Here is a 21,979-nt window from a genome sequence, read left to right on the forward strand (position 1 = left end):
GCATCTGACCTCTGCCAGCTCCTAGTGCTGCCTCCTCAAGGTGAGCAGCAGCAGTGGCTGGGGTCGGTTTTGTTGCTAGCAGGTCAGTGTGGACATGTGCTAGAGAGGAAAGAAGGGCTTTGAACTCAGGATGGATGAGACTGGGAGACATGGCTCTATTCCAGCACACAACATCTACCTCTGAAAAGAAGGAAAAGAGGCTGGATAGCTCCTATGTAAAAGAGATGAGTGAAGTCCTCTGTGAGAAGTGCATTAATAATGTTAGATTCATTCAGAAACCTCAAAGAAAGACTGCTCAGGAGGGACAGTGAAGGGACACATTGAAATTGAGTCATGGGATGCTATTACAAGAGCTCTCTACTTGTCTACAGCATGATTTATTCTTGAAATAACAGTTCAACATTTTTACAACTATCTTTGCCTCTATTGTTCTCCTGGAAAATTTAATTCATGGTTAGCTAGTAGATGTATGCTAGAAAAATCTAGAGAGGTTCATACCAAGTGGTAAAGAGAGAACTGGAATTCAGCATCAGGCCTCTGTTTTCCAGTCAGTAGAAAATCAGATATAGCAGAAGTCATAAAATTAAACTGTAGCAAGAGTGCTGGGGATCTGTGCAAACGAGTAAGTGCAAAAAAAAGGATCTTCAGCTGAAAATGCCTCATTGAAATTAGGTTGCCTGGTATGGTTTTCTTTATTCAATTTTTCAGTGACGACTTTGCAGAGTGAAGACACTGATGGTATCCAGGCAACACTGGTAATAGCAGAACTACCTAGGTTTAGAAAAAAAAAAAAGGGACAAAAACCAGGAAAGAAGCAGCACCATCCAAGATAGTGCAGGAATTAATTACTGTTCTGTCTCCCTGCTCTCATAGCTTTCACAGATCCCATCTCAACCCACTCACCTAGACAGTCTCTGTCAGAGTAAAGAGCTGCTGCTCAAAGGACTGATATCTCAGTGATTTTTTTGCTGTCCTTTTTGTTTGTTTGAGTACTCCATGTCTGGGCTCTGCATTCAGCAGAGGTCTAGTAAATGCAATTCCACTGCTGGCATCCAATCTGAGGTAAGATGAGTTATGCCCAAGTGTCAGCTTAGGGGGATCACAACCTCTGAGGCTAGCAGTGGGCACAAGGAGGTGCTGGAATGCAGCCAGATAATGAAACTTGTCACTCTGCTTTAATAATGCATTCAGATGCACCAAGCTCTGTCTCCAGAGATAGCTGGTATTGCACCAGAGATCATGAGCTTAACAGAATCTATGTATAATTAATACTTTTTATGATGTAGAGTAATATGTAGAGGAATCTAAAAATAGGAGGAGTTTTAAGAACACACATTAGACCATCTGGGAGTAGAGAAAAAACTGAAGTAGGAGGGGAGGTACAACACCAAGCTGAGGAGAAAGAGACCCAGGAGATACTCTGAACACAAAAGACAGCTGTCTCTGTGGGTAAGCTGCCGATGCTCCAGTGGCATTCAAGTGGAGAAGAAAAGGAAATGGGGTAAATCTAAGAGAATAAGCAGAGAACATTTACACAGACCTGATGAGATGCTAGAAGACAAACATGACTGATCAGAAGCCTTGCAAACTCTGGCTGTTATCTCCAGGACTAAATTTTAAGCAAGTTATGGTAGCATGGCTAAGAGAACATGATATTTTAATTTTAATTTTGTTAGTTTTCTGGGGTTTAAGCTCCCAGGTTGGCTTTGGGATAGTCTTCCATATTCGTCAATTCTCGAGGTAGGCTTGAATCAGATTGAAGCAAAGAAACCAAGAGCTGATTGTCTTGTTGCAGGTGGGTCAGGGAGGAGGGGTATGAAAGGAGCCCTGGGAATGCAGGCTGGTGTTTGCTAGTTTTGCCTTCTGCTGGCTTTGCAGGGTTTTTGGCTGGGGAGACAAATGACAGACACCAAAGTGTTCCCCAGGAGCCCAGCGAGAAATCCAGAGTCCTCCCAGCTGCCCTGCTCCTCTTCCTTAGCTCCTTTGTGCTCCCACTTACAACCTCAGGTGCACTCAGTTGCTAAAGACATTAACTCCTCCCAAAAAGGCCATTTAAGACAATATAAAATAAAGACATTATATAATAAAAGGCCAACACATACTCTCAGCTCTCCTCTCTGCTGGATGGCCTTCAAGCTGATCCTGCTTTGAGCAGGAGGTTGGGTTAGGCACTTTCTGAGGTTCCTTTGAACCTGAGCTATCCCTAGCGCTCGTGAGCTCTTTGCAGGAGAGTAAGTGGGCATCCAGAGGCTAATAACTCAGCCACCAGATATATGAATATAAGCCCTTCCTGTATTCCAGATTAAGTTCTTAAATGCAGACCTGCTGAAACTCCCCAGACTCCCCTCTCCTTTCCCACTCTCCCTCAGATCACATGTGAGGTGTCTCACATCTTCCCACCTCTCCTCCTCTCTACCAGTGATGTTATACCCCCATATTCTACTCAAAGCCCACTTCCCTTGATTTCATCCCATCACCACAGAGGAAGTTAATTACCTACCACTCAGCCCCAATTCTTCCTTTCCCATGCCAGAGTTCTTTTGTTCTCCCTCCACAGAAACTGTGCTTCCTCCTCCTCCACCATTATACTGATGTGAGAAATAAATTATTGAACATGATGTTTGAGTCTGTAAATGAATAGACTGAGGAACTTGGGCAATTGCTATGCTGAAAATTATGAATGTATCTTTGTAATGGGTTTTTTGTTTGCTTTTTAAGAAAAAACATAGTTATAGAGATTGAGATCTGTGTCAGAGTGATAAATAGTTTTCTTCTTGTTTTGTTTTTTGGTTTTTTTCTTTTAATTGGTTAGCAATAGAATACAACAATAGAGAAATGCAGACAAAAATCATGTCAAAGAGTAAGCTGGCAGTAGCTCGGCAATAAAACAAGCAATTTATCATTGTTCTGAAGCCCTGCTGGTTTTGAACCACTGGCTTTGGGAACACAGCACATGGACAACCCTAGGCCTGGATTAACAGCCTTCAAGTGACCAAGGCAAAGACTGCATCCCTGGTCATCTGAGAAGATGCACTTTTGGGTGAATCAGAATAACTTTTAGCTTTTTCATTAATTATTAAGGTGAAACTGTCAAAAGTAGACAGAGATCCAGCTCCCATTCCCAGTGACAATGGCAGCCTGCTAGATGAAGAGAAGGGCAGAAAATCTGAGAGATGATCTGTTAAGGATTAAACATCACAGAACCAACACATCCTAATGTAGTCCTTGTTTGTTGCATGCCTTGATTGCATACTTGTATTAATATCTGTAATTTGAAAAGTAAATATGTAAAATGGCTGTATCAATACAACAGAGCCTTTCTTAATGCTCATGAAACTCAAATGGAAAATATGATTTGACACTACATAAAAATCATGATAAATAAAAAAATCATGATAAACTGTAGGGTGGGAAATGGGAGAAAAGTTTGTTCAGGAGCTTAATTGTTGTCTAAAAATCTTCATCTTTTCATACACCAGCATAAACCAGGCCGGTTTACATTCATTATTGAATGAATATATTCCTTATTTATTGAATGATCACATATTCACATTATTGAATTAATGTGCATTCATTGCAGCATGTGAATTTCAACGTAAATTGAAAAAATGATAAAAAATTTTGAGTTTTTTCATGATACGCAATTAAGTGACTTGATGAGGAGCTGTAATAGTGCTACACATAGCTCATTCTCTTAGGAGAGTGATCGTTTACAATTATCTCCATATGTAGGTTTTCTCCAGCACAAATAGAAATAAAAAGCAGTGTGATGTGTGGGTTCTGCCACTAGCAGACAATGAATGGTGAGAATCCAGCTCACAAAATAACTCCTCTGCTTCCTAGACATGAAGGCTGCAGTTAGGACTGGGTTTTGTTTGTTTCTTTAAGGAAGGGATAATACACAACAGAAGTAATAGATAGAAAATACATACTGATTCATAGCATGTATTCTCTGTATTTTGTCCAATCCAGCCATAAAAACTCGAGTGTGCATGATTTATTTTTCCAATGCAAAACTATTTTACTATATTTCACTATCAAGCTGTTTTTCTGATACTCAAGCCATTTATGAATATGGTTTTTACCTTTTTTTTTACTGTCAAATCTTACACTAAATAGTTTTTGTAACAACTGTTCATAACTTCAAATATTAGTCTATCCTTTCTTTTCCTCTTTTTGATTACTAGATGAGCTTTATGTACTATTTTAAAAGATTAGTGCTCTCCTCATAAATGCATAGACTGCTTGCACTACTTCCATCTTCTCTAACAGTTTAAAAAAAACAAAACAAAACCCACAGAATTTCATATTTTCTTTAAATGTTCATTTTCTTAAGCTTAACAGACTCAGGTAAAGGCATCTAAAATCACCCATCCAGAAGAACACTTCACCAGTGGTCTGGATGAAATACCAAGGCAGGAGAACTCTATAGATATTATTCAAAGACTATTGCACCTCTCTCAGTTTGTGCAACAATATTTCACTCTGAGACCAAGTTTACTGTGTTTTATGCAACTTAAGGGTGTGCTTCCATCTAATCAAGCAGCTTAGTGCACTCAGTTGGTTTTGCCCTGAATGAGTTGAGCAGTGCTCAAATTACAAGGATGCAGTTGCTGCCAGTCACATTCCAAGATGTGACCTCAAAGTCTGCTTTATATGAACAGACCCTCAGCCTATCTTCCAAGCCAAACTGATTCAGGATCCTCCCAGTACTGAAAAACTTGAAGATGCTTCAATCCATCCCCAAACACAAGCTATTGTAGTTGTCACAGAAAAATCAGGAAAATCTGGAAAGATTATGACATGCTGCAGCTCAAATGACACCTGGGAACAAATTCATTACATCTGAATTCTAAAACCTATTCCTAGTTTATACAGTGGATATTAATGCTCCACTGAATACAAAGAAAGACATTACAGATACCCCTTGACAGGTGTCCTGCACACTGAACCTGTAACATTTCTAACATTATCGAAGATTAGTACTGGAAAAGTGGAGAACAAAACATGAAACGTTTTTCTCCTTCTGAGAAATTGCTCAAAAGAGAGACCATTAAGATGACCTTAATTCTGGAACCTGGATTATAGGACATACACACTGCAGGGAGAAGGAAAAACCCTGAAAATCCTTTTGTTGCGTCTTCTAGACAAGTATAAATCAAGTATTTTAAAGAATAGTTTGGTGAATGTTTCCTAGATATCATTAGTAACAGAGTCCTCAGAATTCCAAGTTCTTGGGCCTCAAAGATGTTACATTACAGTGAGTGGGAGAAATCAATTTCTACAAGAGTATCTGAGAACCTTCCTAAAGTACATCAGGAATATATATTTTCAAAGCCTAAGGCCCCCCACTGCTGTTCACAAGGAGCATATAAAAATGCAAAGGGATCCTAACAATGTCAGGCTAAGTGAGGCAAGTGTAAAACAACTCCCCACAGAATGATGAACATTGCAGCAGAAATTTTCTCCAACGCCACTGGCCTGTCTTCACCTTTTCCATCCCCAAGTCATTTCTGCAGGCAAAAGCAAGATGATGAGCTAAAAACCACTGCAACCTAAAATTACCCAAGCTACGTGTAAAACATGAGTTTTATTTTTTAAGTATGGAAAGTTTCTTAATGATCACATCAAACATATATTACTCCTCCACTTTTAAATTAAAAATTTACTAATTTCTTCTCTTGAAGAAAACAACTGCTGTCTTCTCAAACTATTTAAAACCCTGAACAGATGTAGAGCTTGCATCATTGCAACCACACACAGAAATACTTCCACTGTGTAAGAAGCAAAAGATAGTTTTTCTAGCTTAATTCTAAAAATAAAAAAAATTTTACATCTCTTGGCATCATGCCAATTCATGATCTTTGGTGCTGTATTCTTTTTAAAACATGACACTGGAACAATCCAGCTCAGTAGAAAGAAGCCCAAATTTTTCACAACTTAATTGGTACCGGGTTAAGTGCAAAATTCAGTTGGATGTAGTTAAATGTGGTAGCAGAGCATAATAGATGTTGGCTCCATCTATTTTAAGATGCTCCCTGTCTCAGAAGTCTGGAGATATATGACGGGTAAAGCCCAAATCCATTCTGGGCAGAAACTCCAGTTTGCCTTATCCTCCTCCAAACCCTGATTTCCAAGCAAAGGAAACTTTCCCTGCAAACCCTGAGTCACAGAGACCTGCAGAGAATCCCCTCGATGACTGGACACACTGCAAAGCACATTTCTCCTCAGTACACCATATGTACTGCATTTCCAGTGTCAGTGGGAGCCAGCCCTTTCCATATGGGATATGTTGACACTGAATTTGGGAACAAAATGCTTCTCAGGATGTTGGACTTAGGGGTCAGGTATACATTTGGAGTTTGTTATCAAGTACTTAATTTGTTCATTTAAAAAAGTAATTTATGAAAGACACACATTCAACAATACCTCAAAAAAACCTGTCAGCCAGATTCTGCAAAGGCCACCCTCCATCAATTAAAAGAGGTCACAACTTAATGAGAAAAATATTTCTTGATCTTTTAAATTGGAAGACCTGTTGCCTAAACTATCCTTTGCCCAGTTGTTAGCAGATGATGGACATGTGACTTGGGCAGTTTGTCATTGCCCTAAATGATAAACTCTTTTAAAATTAAAAGAATGCTCTCTCTCTGGCTTTAATTTCAGAAGAGAGGAAAGTATCTTGTAGTAGGAAGTGTTACTGGGAAGTTATTGCTGTAATTGGCTGTCTACACAATTTTTACTTGCTCTTTCTTAAGGGAATGTTTGCTAGACTAAATAAAATTTCAGATATTTCTATTGTTTGGGCTATGAAATGGATACTGTCAGTTGATTTATGGGAATGGAATATAAAATATTAAAGTGCTTCCTGGGATCTTCCAGAATAAGAATTCTGGGCCAGTTTAAAAAAAATAAAAGTGGATGAGAATTTTGGTAAGACATAACCATAAGTTAGGAAAATGGTTTCTTGTTATTTGTTGTAAGTAAGGGAAGTAGAGAATGAAGGAATTATCAGATGCAGCATTTCTTCACATTTTGCAAAAGCAAAGAAAGAATCTGCTTGGATAAAAATCAACCCTAAGTGTGATCTCATCTTTTTCACTTTAATAAATATTGGGATTTTTCTTCCTACTCACTGCTTTTTTGCTTTTTCTCTCTAATTTTCTGTATTTGCATTTTATTCAGTTTGGACAACTGAAAAAATGAGATTGGCCAGTATTCTTTGATGTTCAAAGATGTTTAGACAATGCCTACAATTGTTACAGATATAACTACTACCACCAAAATCACACTGGGATATGTCGTATTAATTTACATTTTCATCTCAGGTAATATGCTACTCCTTTCTTTGAGAACTCTTTCCTACTATAATGAACTAACATGGCTTTATATTTGAAATTATGCACTAGTTTAACATTAAAGGTTAAAGTAAATTGCCTGCAGTTTCCTTCCCTCTCTCTCTCTGCTAAATTGCACCCACATATTGTTAGCTGCTTCCTTCCACTACAGCTAGGCAGTTCACCTAGATAGGGGAAGATATTTCATTTTTTCTACCTTCCCTCACTTCAATGTCACTTCCAAGCATGCAACTGGTCTCTGGAGACCATGAAATGTTCCACTTGCCAATCGCAAGTAAATGAGCTCCAACATACTCAGAACTGTTGAGATCTCTCAGTCCTGGGTGTTTCAGCTGTGGATGTGAAGTGACCAGGTTGAGGGATGCAGCTGCACCCTGTATTCCTGTTTTCATGGCTTCCATACAATATTGCCCTGTCTACCCTGCTTTACACTAGCACAACATGAAGACATATTTTTAAATATGTTACTTTGTCAAAGAAATGGATATCTCATACCTGAGCACCTTAATAACAAAAAAACCCATATGAAGTAAAGAGTGAGATCATAATCACTTCAGCTAAAGTCCAATTAATCTGTACATAAAGGAACAATGTTTAATGATGTCCATAAATGTACTAAACATTTCTGGAAATTTCTAGGCCCTTTTTGTCACACATCGTGGAGTGTCAAGCAAGTTTGCCCACATCAACATGAATCATGGTGACAGGCAGGGAACAGGCAGAAACCACTTGGCATGATGGTAACACAGAAATTGTATTGTAGGTACTCAGGATGAGAGCACAGCTCTGTGCATGCAGCAGGATGCCAGTCCCCTCTCTGGGGGCTTGCAGAACTGGCAACACTCTTAGAGCTCTGGGCAGGAGCTAGCAGAGCACAGAGTGACGCAAAACACAAAACCATGGAAAAAGAAATATATTAGAAGAGTCTTTAAGTAGACAGTTTTTGTCAAACAGTCAGCTCATGTAATTATACGAATAATTTCTTTTCAAATCACGACATTAACATTTTCCTCTTGTGCTCCTGCTGCAGTTTCTATGGTATTATTCCTCTAGCCAGAAGCAAGCATTTGATTAAAGCATATGCCCGAGCAAGAAATGGCAAATCGTCTCACCTATAACAGAAACACATCCCAGTGGAGCCACAAGAGTAATGGGGGCGAATCCATAGGCTGTGAAATTGCCCACCTCTCCAAGCCCCAGGAGGGTAATCCCACACCACCACAGCTTGCTCCTGTAGCAGGGCTTCTGCTCTGCTTGGCAAACCAGTCGGAGATGAGCGCATTTCTGGAAAATTAATTATTAAGAACAGGCATGAATAGAAAGACTTCCATCGTGTTCTTATGTCTAACAAAAGTGCAATAATTAAGGGGGCTGTCAATTTCAAGTTCCAGGTGCGTCGAGGTTTTCTTTTTAAACGTGACTTTGAGCTTGTTCTTTCAGAGCTTTGTGTTAACTCAGTGCTGCTTCAGAGGTGCCTTCTTAGCTGTGGTGGAAAGGGCTGAAAAATCAGGTCTCTGAATAGACCTGAAAAATGCTAAGTGAATACTAGCTAGTGCTTCCTAGCTATCACTGCACACATCTGTTCTTGTCTCAAAGCAAAGCTCAGCAGTTGTGCTCTGAATCTGGAAACACTCAAAGGCAGGAGACAGGGCAGAATCAGAACTGTGGCAACAAATTGGGACAGTGGGAGCAGACAACAGGGCGTTCCTGTCTATGAAACCTATCCTCACCAGAAATACACTTTCAAAATTAAAAAGGCAGCATTTAATCACGTCTTCTGTAGGGAGGACTCTAAATTAATGACACAGAATTTATGATTTGGCTACAATCTCCTGTTTGACCTTAGAAGGAGATCATAAGTAAAGCATTATTTTCTAAAGAAAACAGTTGGCACAGGTATAACATATACTCAAGTAATACTTCATCAACACTTCCTGTTACATGAAAAAGGTATCATTGGCAAAGTTGTAATTGTTTTCTCTCTGGCTGTACAGCAAGAACCTGTATATAGCAAGACAATTTGTCTTTGATCACACTGATCTTCTGAAACAGAGTCCAGGCAATTTCCATCAAGAAAGTGTCATAACTGGGAAGAATGCAATGTTTACCAAATTAATTCTGCAGATTATCATTTCCTTTCTCATATTACTCTCCAGCCTTTCTGCACATGGGACAAAAAAAAGGTGGAAATCAAATGATACAGTTATTACAGTACAAATGGTGGTAAAAGAAATTTTTTTCTCCATTACTTGATATTTTTTTTAGAAGTCTGCCTGCAGAGCCTGGGGAGGTTGTAAAGGATTTTCCTCATGCTCTCATCCTTCTCTGTAGGCTACCTGACATGGGACAAAACATGGGACAAAGAGCAATGTCTGCTGTACTTCACAGTCTTTGTCAGTGCCCTTGTTGAGAAGCTGCAGCACATTATTGCAGCTTCGTGCTGTGGCACTTGTTCAGGCGATGAAGTTCTAGGAAGAAGTTTAGCCCTCCAAGGAGAAAAAGAGCAAAAGCAAATCAAACTTGAGCCACAGACCTGGATGCTCATCACAGTAACATCCAGGATTTTCCATTTTTATAAAGAAAGAAACAAAAAAAGCACAATAAATATACAAATTAAATTAATATTTAATATTCAAATTATTATTCATGAATCCATTTTTTCTGCCAAAAAGTTAAATAGCAAAAATTCTTAACTGAATCCTGAGATGTATTTTCACCCGAGATTCTTGTAGGATTAATTTTGAGGGCACAGTGGGTTTGAAAAGATGTGCAGCAAACACAGGAAGGTGAGCTCACCAAGTCCCCTACAGCCTTCTTTCTCCAAGTGTCTGTCCTCTTAGCACAGTAATGTGGGCAAATGGTATTTAGGTGAAGGCTATTCATAATTCAGCCGAAATGCATTGCAAATAATTAGCTGTTCTTTAGTAGACAACCTGCTAAAGGGAAAAGAAGCAGGATAATGGACTGTATGGTCAGAAAGAGAGAGAACAAAAAAATTTGGCCTGTCCAGTTAATAGGAGTGTGAAAATAATTGTTGAGATCTAGGGAAAGTCATTATTCATATTTAGAAGATACTGTTACTAAATGGAGAAAAACCTAATTTAAAGGATAAAAAAAAACCAGTTTAAATTTTCTGTCAAATGGCAATGAGAGCTATTGGTTTTCTCTAATCAGCATTTAAAAAGCTGATAGTTCAAATCAAGTAAGGGCTGTTAGGATTACAAGTCAGTTAAGTTTGCTTGTATGCCTCAGTACATCCCCTTGCAAAGCATCTACTTTGGCACCCAGTACCCTCAAACAAAAGATATGAAATCTGAACAACCTCATTATTACGGCCAGACTGAATTTCCACTTCACATTCACTTTTCTTCACTTCACCTTTACCATTCCACTTCAGAGGTTTTCCTAGAGCCTGTCCTAGCACTGTCACCACCTGCAGGTTGGAACTCATGTTGGAAAGGCAGCAGTCATCTCAACTTGCCTACCACCTCTGGCTAAACAGGTTCCTTTCTTTGGGATTTCTATGGGATTCTCCAGGTAATGATGTTTAAATAGAAGGGAATCACTGAAGAACCTTCTAGCTTTAATAAATTGGGTTACTATGAATGGAAGCTTTCATATGCCACAACCTTCTATTTCATCCTTTACAGAAACCTGTACATTTATATGAAACCTGTACAACTTTTAAAATACTATATAGAAAAAAAGCTTCTGGACAGTTTACACAACAATGTCTTCTGTGCTTTAAGGACTTTTGTTGGAAGACTTAAAAATACAATGAGGTCTACAAGATACAGATTATAACGAAAAATTTAACTTTCTAGTGAGTATGCATTCTAATTACTGAAACAGAAATAATTTTATAATTGATATCCCATAATGCTTTACCACAGTTGTAAGGGCAACACCTCCCTTTAATTTTATTATTTAAAGAGCGTTTACTTGGATTCTTTTATCTTAATTGCAGAAGTAAAACTAGATTGGCCAAAGTTGTTTTGGGGCCCAACATTGTAAAAACCTTTATGTCTTCATGCATTCATGGAACAGGTCCTCAGGGAGCTGACTCAGAACCATGCCCTCCTTGATCTGCTGCTTGTCAGCCCTGGTGAGGGACGCAGTGACTGGCGCCGTCTTGGCCACAGAGACCACGAAATGTTCGAGTTTAAAATCTTTGTTGACAGGAGGAAAAGTGCAGCAAAACCTCAACTCTGGACATGAGGAGAGCAGACTTCAGACTGCTCAGGGAACTAGTAAGAAAAGTCCTCTGGGAAATGTTTCAGTAGTGCTGGGATCTGTCAGTGCTGGTCACATTTTAAACATCACTTCCTAGGGGCACAGGAGTAGCAATTCCCCAGTGTCAGAAGTCAAGAAAATAAGGCAGAAGGCTGTCTTGGAGAACAGGGATCTTCTTTTGGGTCTAAGGCAATAAAAGGAAGGTGTGTGGCCAGTGGAAGCAAGGTCAGGTGATCTGGAAGAATACAGAGATGCAGCTTGCCACTATAGGGAGAAATTTTGTAGGGCCAAAGCTCAACTGGAGTTGAAGATGGACAGAAATGTGGAGGACAATAAAAACAGATTTCTCAGATATATATAGCAAAGGCAGCATAGAGATAACAGCAGCCTGTTACAGGATGAGGATGGGCACCTCACAAACAGGGACATGCACAAGGCAGAGGTGTTAAATGCATTCTTTGCCTCTGTCCTCAACACAGAGGATGAACCAAGGGGGTCTCAGTGCCCTGAGCTGGAGGACCACAGCTGTGAGAATGATCAAATCCCACCCGACCCTCAACTTGTATGAGATCTACTCCTCCTGCTGGACCCCAACAAATTTATAGGGCCTGATGGGATTAATCTAAGAATCCTCAAAGTACTAGCTAATGTACTTGCAAAGCCTCTCTCGATTGCTTTTGAGCAGTCTTGGGAATCTGGAGAGGTCCCAGCTGACTGGAAATGAACATTGTCCTGATTTTCAAGAAGGGCAAGAAGGAGAACCCTCAAAAATACAGACCTATCAGTCCTACTTCTGTGCTGGTAAAATCCTAAGAAGTATTATTCTGGGAGGTATTGAAAAACACTTGGAGGACAACGCAGTCATCAGTTACAGCCAGCACAGCTTCATGAGGAGAAAGTTCTGCTCGTTAAAAGCAAGCAGAATTTCCTTCTGTAACAGGGTAACCCACCTAGCTGATCTAGGAAAGCCAGTTAATGTCATCTTTTTGGACTTCAGCAAAGCTTTTGATACTGTCTCTTATACTATCCTTTCTTACTCCCAGCTTCAGTGGGACCACAAGCGACTCACAGCTGGTATTTCTTTCTGGCACATTAAAAGGAAGAGGAGTTAAGAACATTTCTTCTATTCCTGTATGACAGTCACAGCACAAAACAGCTTGAGAGCTCCCAACAACTCAACTCCTAGCAACTACAGCAGGGCACTGCTAGATTACATTTAATGAAAGAGAAAAAGTTTATTAAATGCAACAAAAATTGCATTTTGAACTTCAGCAAAACCAAACTGCAATGTAACTATTTGCTGAATATAAACTCTGAATAAAGAGAAACCATATCATACCTGTATATTCAAAGAGACACTGATGAGAAAATTTGAAGCAGCAGCAAGTAAAACTCCCAAGAGCTGAGTCTGCAAATCACAAAACGAAGAAATACAAAAATACTTATTAATTCAAGAAGAACAGTATAATGGTGGCTTTCTGATAGCACATTATAACCCAATCAATAATTTGGTTTTGTACTTTTCAGTCAATGAGTTCATGCTGCAGTGAGTAAAGTGATAAGAAATACCTCTGCATAGTTGACTAGGGCTTATTTAGTAAACAAGTGGGAATGGAAAGGGTGTGACACTGGTTTTGCTGTCCTCCAGCAGAAGACCTTCTTAAATCTCATGAAAGACAAAACTGGGCAGGTTTCAGCTGGAAACCACAGACAGGGCTTTTCCCCCTGCAAAAGGACCTAGTTTTTACATCATCCAGAAGGAAAATCATCAGCAATCAAACTGTTCCTATTGAAACACAATCATCTTACACGTTAACATATCTACTATTTCACAGGGAAGCCAGGAACATAGGTCTCCTGACAGTTTCTCTAATGTATTGTGTTATTTCATTAAATAATTTCCTAATCAGACTGACTAACTTTCAATAAGATTTTCAAGCTTTCTATGAAGCCAAGAAATTAAAACATTCAAGCAGGATTCATTATTTTGGAAAAAAAGTCATTTAAAGAGGCTATTTCAGCAAGGTCAAACAACAGGTACTTGATAGAGCTCCCTGTCCACGTTCAGAAAGTTCTAACACATTGCAAGCCATCCTAGGTGTATTAAAAACCCATTCAAGGTCACTTCCATAGTGCTGTGAGGAGCCCCATTAGCTTGTAGAGAAGACAAACATATCATCAGTTTTTATAAACAAGGTCATGGTACTATAACCCAGCATAACAACTGTTTCCAGGCTGTAAAGCAGCATCCAATTGCCTCAGGTTTCATGATACTTATCCAGCAAGGTCCCCGGGCAACTCTGAACAGGCAGTGCCTACCAGTCACGGAGAATGTTACCCCTCAACATTTATAAAGAGCAACATGTTGTCCCAAAAACGCTTGGAGGGGGGATTGTTGTTGAAGTTAGATAGTTCCCAGACTAAGAAAAGTCATCCCCAAAAGTGTGAATAAACAACAGCGTTATTACAAATCAAATATAACATTTAAGGGAAGCAGCAGAATGCAACTGTTTCCAGCCCCTGTGTTTCTGTAGTGGCTTGGAGCCAGCAGAGAAGCAGACAACAGAGCTGCTCTGCCAGGTGTCACCAAGACATGACTGATGGGTCCAAAGGGATTCAGAGACAAGAATGCAGGAAGTGAGAGGGCTCCTTCTAACTCTTACAGCATAAGTGCCACAGCTTGAATGCAAGCAGCATTCAGAGAGAAGCATTACTCACGATCTTAGCCATAGCCTCTGGTGCATGGCCCATGGCCACTGGAGGTCCTTACCCTCTTGCATTCTCTCCCCAGCATCCTCCAGTGGGTGTTCCAGCAGCATGTCCTGGGCTCTCTCTCACACACACACACTGTGTTTTTCATGCTCTGGGAACACACCTCGCTGGAGCCAGTGGGAAGTGTGGGATGTGTCCCTGCTGAGATCAGCACTCACTGTCACAATGACACTGCAGCCTCCTTCCACTCTGGGGAAATGCTGGGACACCACCCACGCCTTGCAGAAGCAGAGGGGATGGGTTTTCCTTCCTTACACCTTAGCATCAAATCCTGAGCACTGATCTTGCCCCAGGTTTGACCACTTCATCCTGCACACACAGCAGTATCAAAAACCATCAACTAAATTAAAACTGTTTTCTTGATCCTGAAGAATTGTACTTTTTAAATGACAACATGCTCCCTTGTGAGGAGGTGGAGAAGTAGCCTTGTCAGCCTCATCATCAGGTGTTTAAGAAAAAGGAGACAGAAGGGAAAACAGAAACTGCCCCCTCATTTACCCCATCATTTTATTGCACTTATATTAATAATGGTAACAAGTCCCCACTACTCCCAGCAGAGAACTCAGTCTCTCTGTGGTTCTTTGTTCCAGAGACTGATCTTATTGTTATGGCTGCATTTCTGGATGCAACCCTTGCAGCTCCTTCCTCCCAGTTTTCAGTTGGAGGTCACAAACCTTGCACAGGACTCAGTAGGCAACCAGCACAGCAGGGAGGAAACACCACTGATCTTAAGCCAGACCACAGGAGGGTCTCCATCCAGCTCTTGAATGCAGCTGGTGAGCAGAGGATGAGGTCATGTGTTCCATTGGTCATCTAAAATAATGTGCTAAATCAGATCCATCTGTGGGTACTGCTGATGACCTGAGAGCATGCCTCTAGAGGCTGTGAATCAAATCTCTAGCAGTGGGTTTTCCAATGCCCTGCATCATGGGTGTCCTCCCCAGAACAGCAACCATTCTATACCACAGTGGTTGCTTCACCAGGTACCTGTGAGCTTGTCTCACGGTGATATCTGAGCCAAGTAAGATTTCTATCACGATGACCAGCCTGTGTCTGAATAGAAACAATCTTACAAAGGTCAGTTCTCCTCTTGGAGAATCACAGAATGGTTTGGGTTGGAAAGGACCTTAAATATAATTTAATTCCAACCTCCCTGCCATGGCAAGAGCACCTACCCAGTTGGTCAAAGCCCCATCCAACTTTGAACATTTCCAGGAATGGGCCATCCACAATTTCTGTGCAAACTGTTCCAGTGCCTCACCACCCTCATTGTGAAAAGCTTCTTCCTTGTATCTAGTCTAAATCTACCATCTTTCAGCTTAAAATCATTATGCTGTAATGCTCCTCTGTGCCTAACTTAAGCAAACTCCTTGTCTGCACACAAGAGAAAACAGTGCATGTGTATGATCAAGGCAAATGTGTCGTGGCAGGCTGGGCTCAAACCTTACCCTCATGGCTCAGGTCACTTTATTGCAATGACCATATGTTTCACCTGACCATTGCTGTTGGCATATATACTGCACTGCCTGCTCCAGGCTGACAGGTGTTCATGAGCTCTGCTGAGCATGGTGATAACACCATGCTTCCAAACCCAGGGCTGGACAGACCCCTAAAGATTAAGAGCAGAGTATGATGCCCTAAGGAGGTCAAATATCACATGGATCCATTCAGGGAGATGAAAGTAGAGTAACACCATGCACCTACAGCATGGCAAAACTGTCTCATGTGGGTTCAAACTCACACATGCTTATATTAAATAAAAAAATGGGGAAAATGCAGTAAAGAGGAAAATTACATTGCAAACAAATCAGAGTGAATCTTAAATCAGCAGGCAATTTCTAATGAATCAGGGTTATCACATACAGCAGCACTCAGAGGAGAAAAATCAGTATAGCATATCTCAGGCTAGGAAAACCATATATGAATGAAAAATGACCTGCAACTGAAGACAGATCACAAAATGGTTGCTGTACTGCCCTGAAGGCCACCAGAGCTCCTCTGTTCCCATCTTATCATGTGAAAGGCTTCACCATTTGTGCAGTGTCTGCCATTTAATATCCTTCAGAGGCTAAAGGACTGCTGGAACAGCCAGTTTAATAAGTAATAAACATGATATTCTCTGAGTTTCCAGTTGTGATATCCAGTTGTGACATCATCCACAGCACTGCAGAGCTTCCCACACATAAGTCTCAAGACAAACCTCAGTTGGGGAATTCAGTTGCAGACACAACTTCAGAGCCATGGTACTACTTCAGTCAACTAAGGACTTCTACAGGAAAGAGCTTTAAATATTCAAAACTGTTGGCATAAAATGCAAGTTTCTTCATCACTGAAACATCTGTCTGAGCATACAGGCCACTTTGTCAGACCCCAGATTTCAAACTGTTGACACATTCTTCCAGTGTTTCCAAATGCATGAGGCTTGTCACAGAAACATCTTGCCCTTAAGTTTTTCAGAAAATAAAAAACAATAAAGAAATTTAATTTACTTCACTTTAATATATTTTGGAACAAACCATGAAAGTCACTTTGAAGTCCTTCCTAGATAACCCCTGAGCACACAATCACAGATCATTGTGGATCTGCCAACATTTTACTTGGTGGCAAAACAGGTTTGAGGAATGCTTTCCTCTGGCCTGCCACTCCCTCAGTGCCTTGCTTAAGTGCCTGAAATAATCCATCCAAAACATATCCCATTACCATTATGTTCTTTATCAGCCACCTGCCAATGTTTAACACTAAGGGGGGCCAAATTCACAATCCACAGCAAGGGTTTTAAACTGGTGACTCTGTGCAGTTTGTCAGGGGTGACACTGAGCTGTACAGGGGGAAATGAGTTCAAGAATGGCAAATTCGCCTCAAGCAAGGCACCCTCAGCACTCCCCTGGCATTCCCATCCCAGCCACATCCACATCCCAGCCACAGTCCTGCACAAGCTGAGGTGTGGGGGAAGGAGGTTTGAACTATCAGTCAGGAGAAATCCATTTATCACATGGAGTGACAGCACACTGCTATTCAAAATAAGTGAGCAGCAGTGTGGCACGTGGCTGGGTACAGTCCTGCTCCCAGAACTCAGGCAAGACCTGGTGCTTGTTTACCAGAGCACCTTTTTACATCAGTCTGACAGTATTTTAAAATTACATTTTACATGCAAAGTCTCTATTTATTGTCAAAGTAAAATAAGGGTTTTTATGGCAAATGTAAGCCAGGCTGAAATCTGTATCTTTGGCAATAATTCTAGTAAGTTTATCACTTGCAGACTAAAATCTGCATTGCAGACTCAGTTATATGGTGAAATGCAATTTATCCATATTACATGTATGTTTTCCTAAAGCACATTAAACTGGTCAGGTCTGTGAAATGAAAACTTAGAAAAAGGAATCTAATTTGCATTGACTAAAAGGTATATACCATTATTTATGGAAACTTGCTATACCTATAAATTGAACTGATGAGCAGAAAAAAACCCCAAACACTTTAAATGTCTGTCGTCAGTTTACTCATCAAGGCTAGGTAAACTGTTGCTCTTATTTTTTCTTGATTTCTCTAATTATTTGTGACCTAAAGGTGTTCCCATCAAATTAATTGGCATGTATTGTTTCAACAGCTATGCACCATTTTCGATAATTAGGATTTTGTCAGACCTCAATGCATCGTATTTAAAAAAAGAGAAAGGGGTGGAACATGTTCTAAACTTCCAATTATGAGTTAACTCAGAAGCAAGATTCAGAGTCCTTAACAAAAAACATATTTTTCAAAGAGCTACCATGTGGAATCGGGAGAGGCTTATCATATAGCTATTATTATTCACAGAGCTCTGGCTGTACTCAGTACTTTACAGATGTATAAATAAAACAAGGCCCTTGTTCCAATGGTTTTCATAGTGCAATTCATATACTCAGAAATGAGTTAAGGTCCATATGAAGTACTGAAGGACAGGTGAAGTAAGAGTAAAAGGACAATTACCAGTGTGGGAACATGAAATTAAAATACATTTGATTTGTTCATTGTGACATAAAAGAAAAAGGACATTGTTCAACATGTGAGAAGGAGAGAATTAAAACATTTGGCCTCATCACTGTTAGGAATAGAGAGACGAGATTTGGTAACTACATTACCTCACAAATTTAAAATACATCTTTTTCTAGAAAAGTGACAAATTGCAAAGGCTGGAATGAGAACCTGGTAAGTTATGAAAAGGGGAGGGAACTTGAGAGGATACAACAACTACAGAAATGGGACTTTTATTTATTTCTGTGTTTTAACCACTTTCATGAGATCCTATTTATATTCATCATTCTGATTATTTTAATGAATAACAGATAACAAACCGAGCTGGAGAATATGAACTGTGAAATAAAATAATTAAACTAACTTTTTATGTGCTTACTATGGCTATATACAAACATATCCACCCACTATATTGTTAACAAGCCTAGAATCATAGAGTTATTTAAGTTGAAAAAGACCTCTCAGATAATTCAGTCCAACCATTAAGCCAGTACTGTCAAGTTCACCACTTAAACCCTCAGCACACATCCATACATCTTTTAAACACCGTCAGGGATGGTGACTCAACCTCCTTCCTGGGCAGCCTGTTCCAATGTTTAAGAACCTTTTCTAGGAAGAAATTTTTCTTACTGTACTATTTAAATCTTCCCTGACACAACCTGAGGCCATTTCTTCTTGTTCTATCACTTGTTACTAGGGAGACAGATTCACTCACCTCACTACAATCTACTTCAGGTAGTTTTAAGAGACCACTATGACTAACAATTTTTTTTTTCCTTTTTAAAGAGCTAAAACCAAACCTCTCAACTTCTACATTTTAATTTCTTATTCTCAGAAATGAAATCTTAAAACTATAAATAAATGGCAGAACAAAGAAGGGGCAGAATGCATTTTTACACTGTTTCCAAGAACAGCCTGTGAAACTTTGGGACACTTTAGTTCCTGGGATATTTTGCTGCATAATCAATGACAATTTCATGTTTTTAATAATGCCTGCTAGATTGCAAATAGAAACCTCTCCCATGACTATATAAAAACATCAATCATAGCTGAAAACATCTTAATAAAAGATTTTCTCAAGTACCATCACATATCGTCTCCATGGCAACTACTGAAATCGCATCCCAGGAAAAGCAAGACTAGGATTATAAACTTTTGCCAGTTTCCAGGTCCCACAGGAGAAACAGGGAAGCCAGCCATCACTGCCTGATCAGTTTGTGCCACAAAATGCCCAGTTGGCTTGAGGATACATTTCTATTGCTGCCCAGGAGCAGGCTTTCTGGATATTTCTGTTTGACCCAGGTTAATTCCTGGTGTACAAGGTAAGGTCCAAGCCAGACCACTCCAAGCCTCGGAATATTAATCCCCAGAAGCCACAGTCTGGCTCACACTGAGAGGCTGTGCTGTTCCTCTCCTTGCCTAATGTGGCTCCCTGGACCCCTAAATTGAGAGCCAAGGAGGTGACACAAGGCTTATGAAAGCTGGAGGCAAGCTCAAAAGGGAGCTATCTGAACAACTGAGTAAATTGTGCTGTTCAGTGTCACATCAGGCAGGGCAAGGCACAAGGAGTACTCCTGGAGAGATGTCTCGCTCTGCATGTATACACAGCCTCTGCATGTACACACAAATGTGCCTCCGAGCCAAGCACAGACAGCTCATTCCTTCTTGTTATTGTAGTACAAGTCTTGCTGAAGTACAAATGAGCTATTTCTGACTCCACCTCAATCAGAAACAGAAAACCCTGACAGAAATGTAACCAGCTTAATACATTATTTAGCAAATCCTCAAAAGAATTTTTATATAAAAATCTCCCTTTACCAGTTGAGAGGAATGGCATGCCTCTTCCGGCATGCACCTCTCCAGCATCACTTTCAAACAAAGGCAAGCTTGTCTAACTCAAATAATCTTCTGTTAGCTATAACTAACTGTTCCTTTGATCTTCACAGAAAATGCTTCTCCACATCACAACCTGAGTGAACATGCTCAGTTGTTGAAACACAGAGTCACCCATGTCAGATAGGGGTAAACACGGGCAGGAAATCACAATGATTCCAAGCCAGTGGCATTTCAGAAATATTCTAACAGGAGTAACAACAGGGCAGGGAAAAAAGAAAAGACCTGACTGCATTTATAATGAAGCTGGATCCATCTGTTAAAAGAATTACTTGATTTTATGGCAGGGGAAGGAGTAGCCCAAAGGCCCTTCCAGTCTGCTGTTCCTGCAGAGGAGGGGTACTCTGCAATAGTTCCTTGCTTTCCTTCCCGCTCCTCTCACACTTGGCTCTCCTAGTTTCATATCCAAAGGGAGTGTTAATAATTTACAGATAGTTCCTAAAGCAAAAAAAATGAGTGAGTGGACTCCAGAAGGCAGAACCTTCTGCTTAGCAGCATTATTAATTTAAATATAAACAACTCTTAGATTATCAGTGGTGATCTAAAACAAGAGGTCCTGCACTCTCTGAAATATTCACACGTATGTAGATGGGTGCATACACACAAACATACAGTTGGATGCTTTTAATTTGCAGATATTTATGTTCAAAACTGTAAGATGCAAATCTTGGAATAAAAAACCCCAAAACTCTAAAGGAATGGCCTTACATGCAAGTTTCTTGCAAGGGCCTGAGATACAGGTAGCTGTTTGTGTTTGCTCAGCTGTGACACATTGCAGTTGTATATTTTACTGCAAACTGTACTTTACCGGTTTAAAGTATGAAAGTATTACTAGCATTATGTAATTCATGGTGAATGCTGACATAAAGAGTAGGTGTTTAGTTCACCAAAATCCAAAGCATCTACTTCATAGCTGCCTTCTGCAAGAGAAAACTAAAATCAGTGTAGCTGAATGATGTACCTTTAACACCTTTCCATATGCTCTGTTGTACTTAGAGATAAAAAGGTGGTCACGTTTTTCCCCCTAGTTTTGAGTATTGTTTGTCTTTCAGCAACTGTATCTTATGTGGATTCTCCAATATAGAACTTGCTGTCTTTTTTTCCTGCTATTTTACATTAGTATATGATATAAGGGTTATAGAGATTTTTCTTGACAGGGATTACTATGGAAATGGGGTAAAGAAGATAAATTCCGTTTCAGGAATTAAAGAGATGAAGGAGAACTGAGTACCCTATTCATGAGCCAGATGCTATTATCTCTCACATGCATGCTTTTTAAACCATGCACTGCTCTTCAGTTTGTCCTGGCAGTCTCTGATGTGTGGTTATCACAGCAGCCAGCAGCTCAGCCTCACATAGCTGGAGCCACTCTTCCAGCAAGATGGGGGAGAAAATTGGAAGGGTAAAAGTGCAAAAACTTGTGGGTTGAGATAGAGACAGTTTAATAGATAAAGCAAATGCTGCATGAGAAGCAAAGCAATATCAGAAATTCATTCACTGCTTCCCATAGGTGTATAAGTGTTCAGCCATTTCTACAAAAGCAGGGATCCATCATGGATAAGGTTACCTAGGAGGTAACCAATGTCTCCTTTTTCCCTCCTTCTTCCTGCTTTATATGCTAGCCATGGCACCACAAGGTATGGAATATTCTTTGGTCAGTTGGGGTCAACTGTCTCAGCCGTGTCCTCTTCTGGCTTTTTGTGCATCCTACA

The 21,979-nt window shown here is 40.1% G+C and overlaps 1 protein-coding gene across 1 annotated transcript in view; it reads right to left on the minus strand.

Annotated features, from left to right (window-relative positions):
* Window positions 1-21,979, minus strand: part of NIPAL2 (NIPA like domain containing 2) — a 66,111-nt gene that overhangs the window by 21,241 nt on the left and 22,891 nt on the right. The window contains exons 3-4 of the mRNA XM_088163609.1: window positions 12,931-12,999; window positions 8,471-8,642 (exon numbers count right to left, since the gene is read on the minus strand). Of these exons, the coding sequence (XP_088019735.1) occupies window positions 8,471-8,642; window positions 12,931-12,999 (241 nt within the window). The remainder of the gene's footprint in view (window positions 1-8,470; window positions 8,643-12,930; window positions 13,000-21,979) is intronic.

This window comes from Sturnus vulgaris, chromosome 1, assembly GCF_052056855.1.
Source record: "Sturnus vulgaris isolate bStuVul1 chromosome 1, bStuVul1.hap1, whole genome shotgun sequence".
NCBI lineage: Eukaryota > Metazoa > Chordata > Aves > Passeriformes > Sturnidae > Sturnus > Sturnus vulgaris.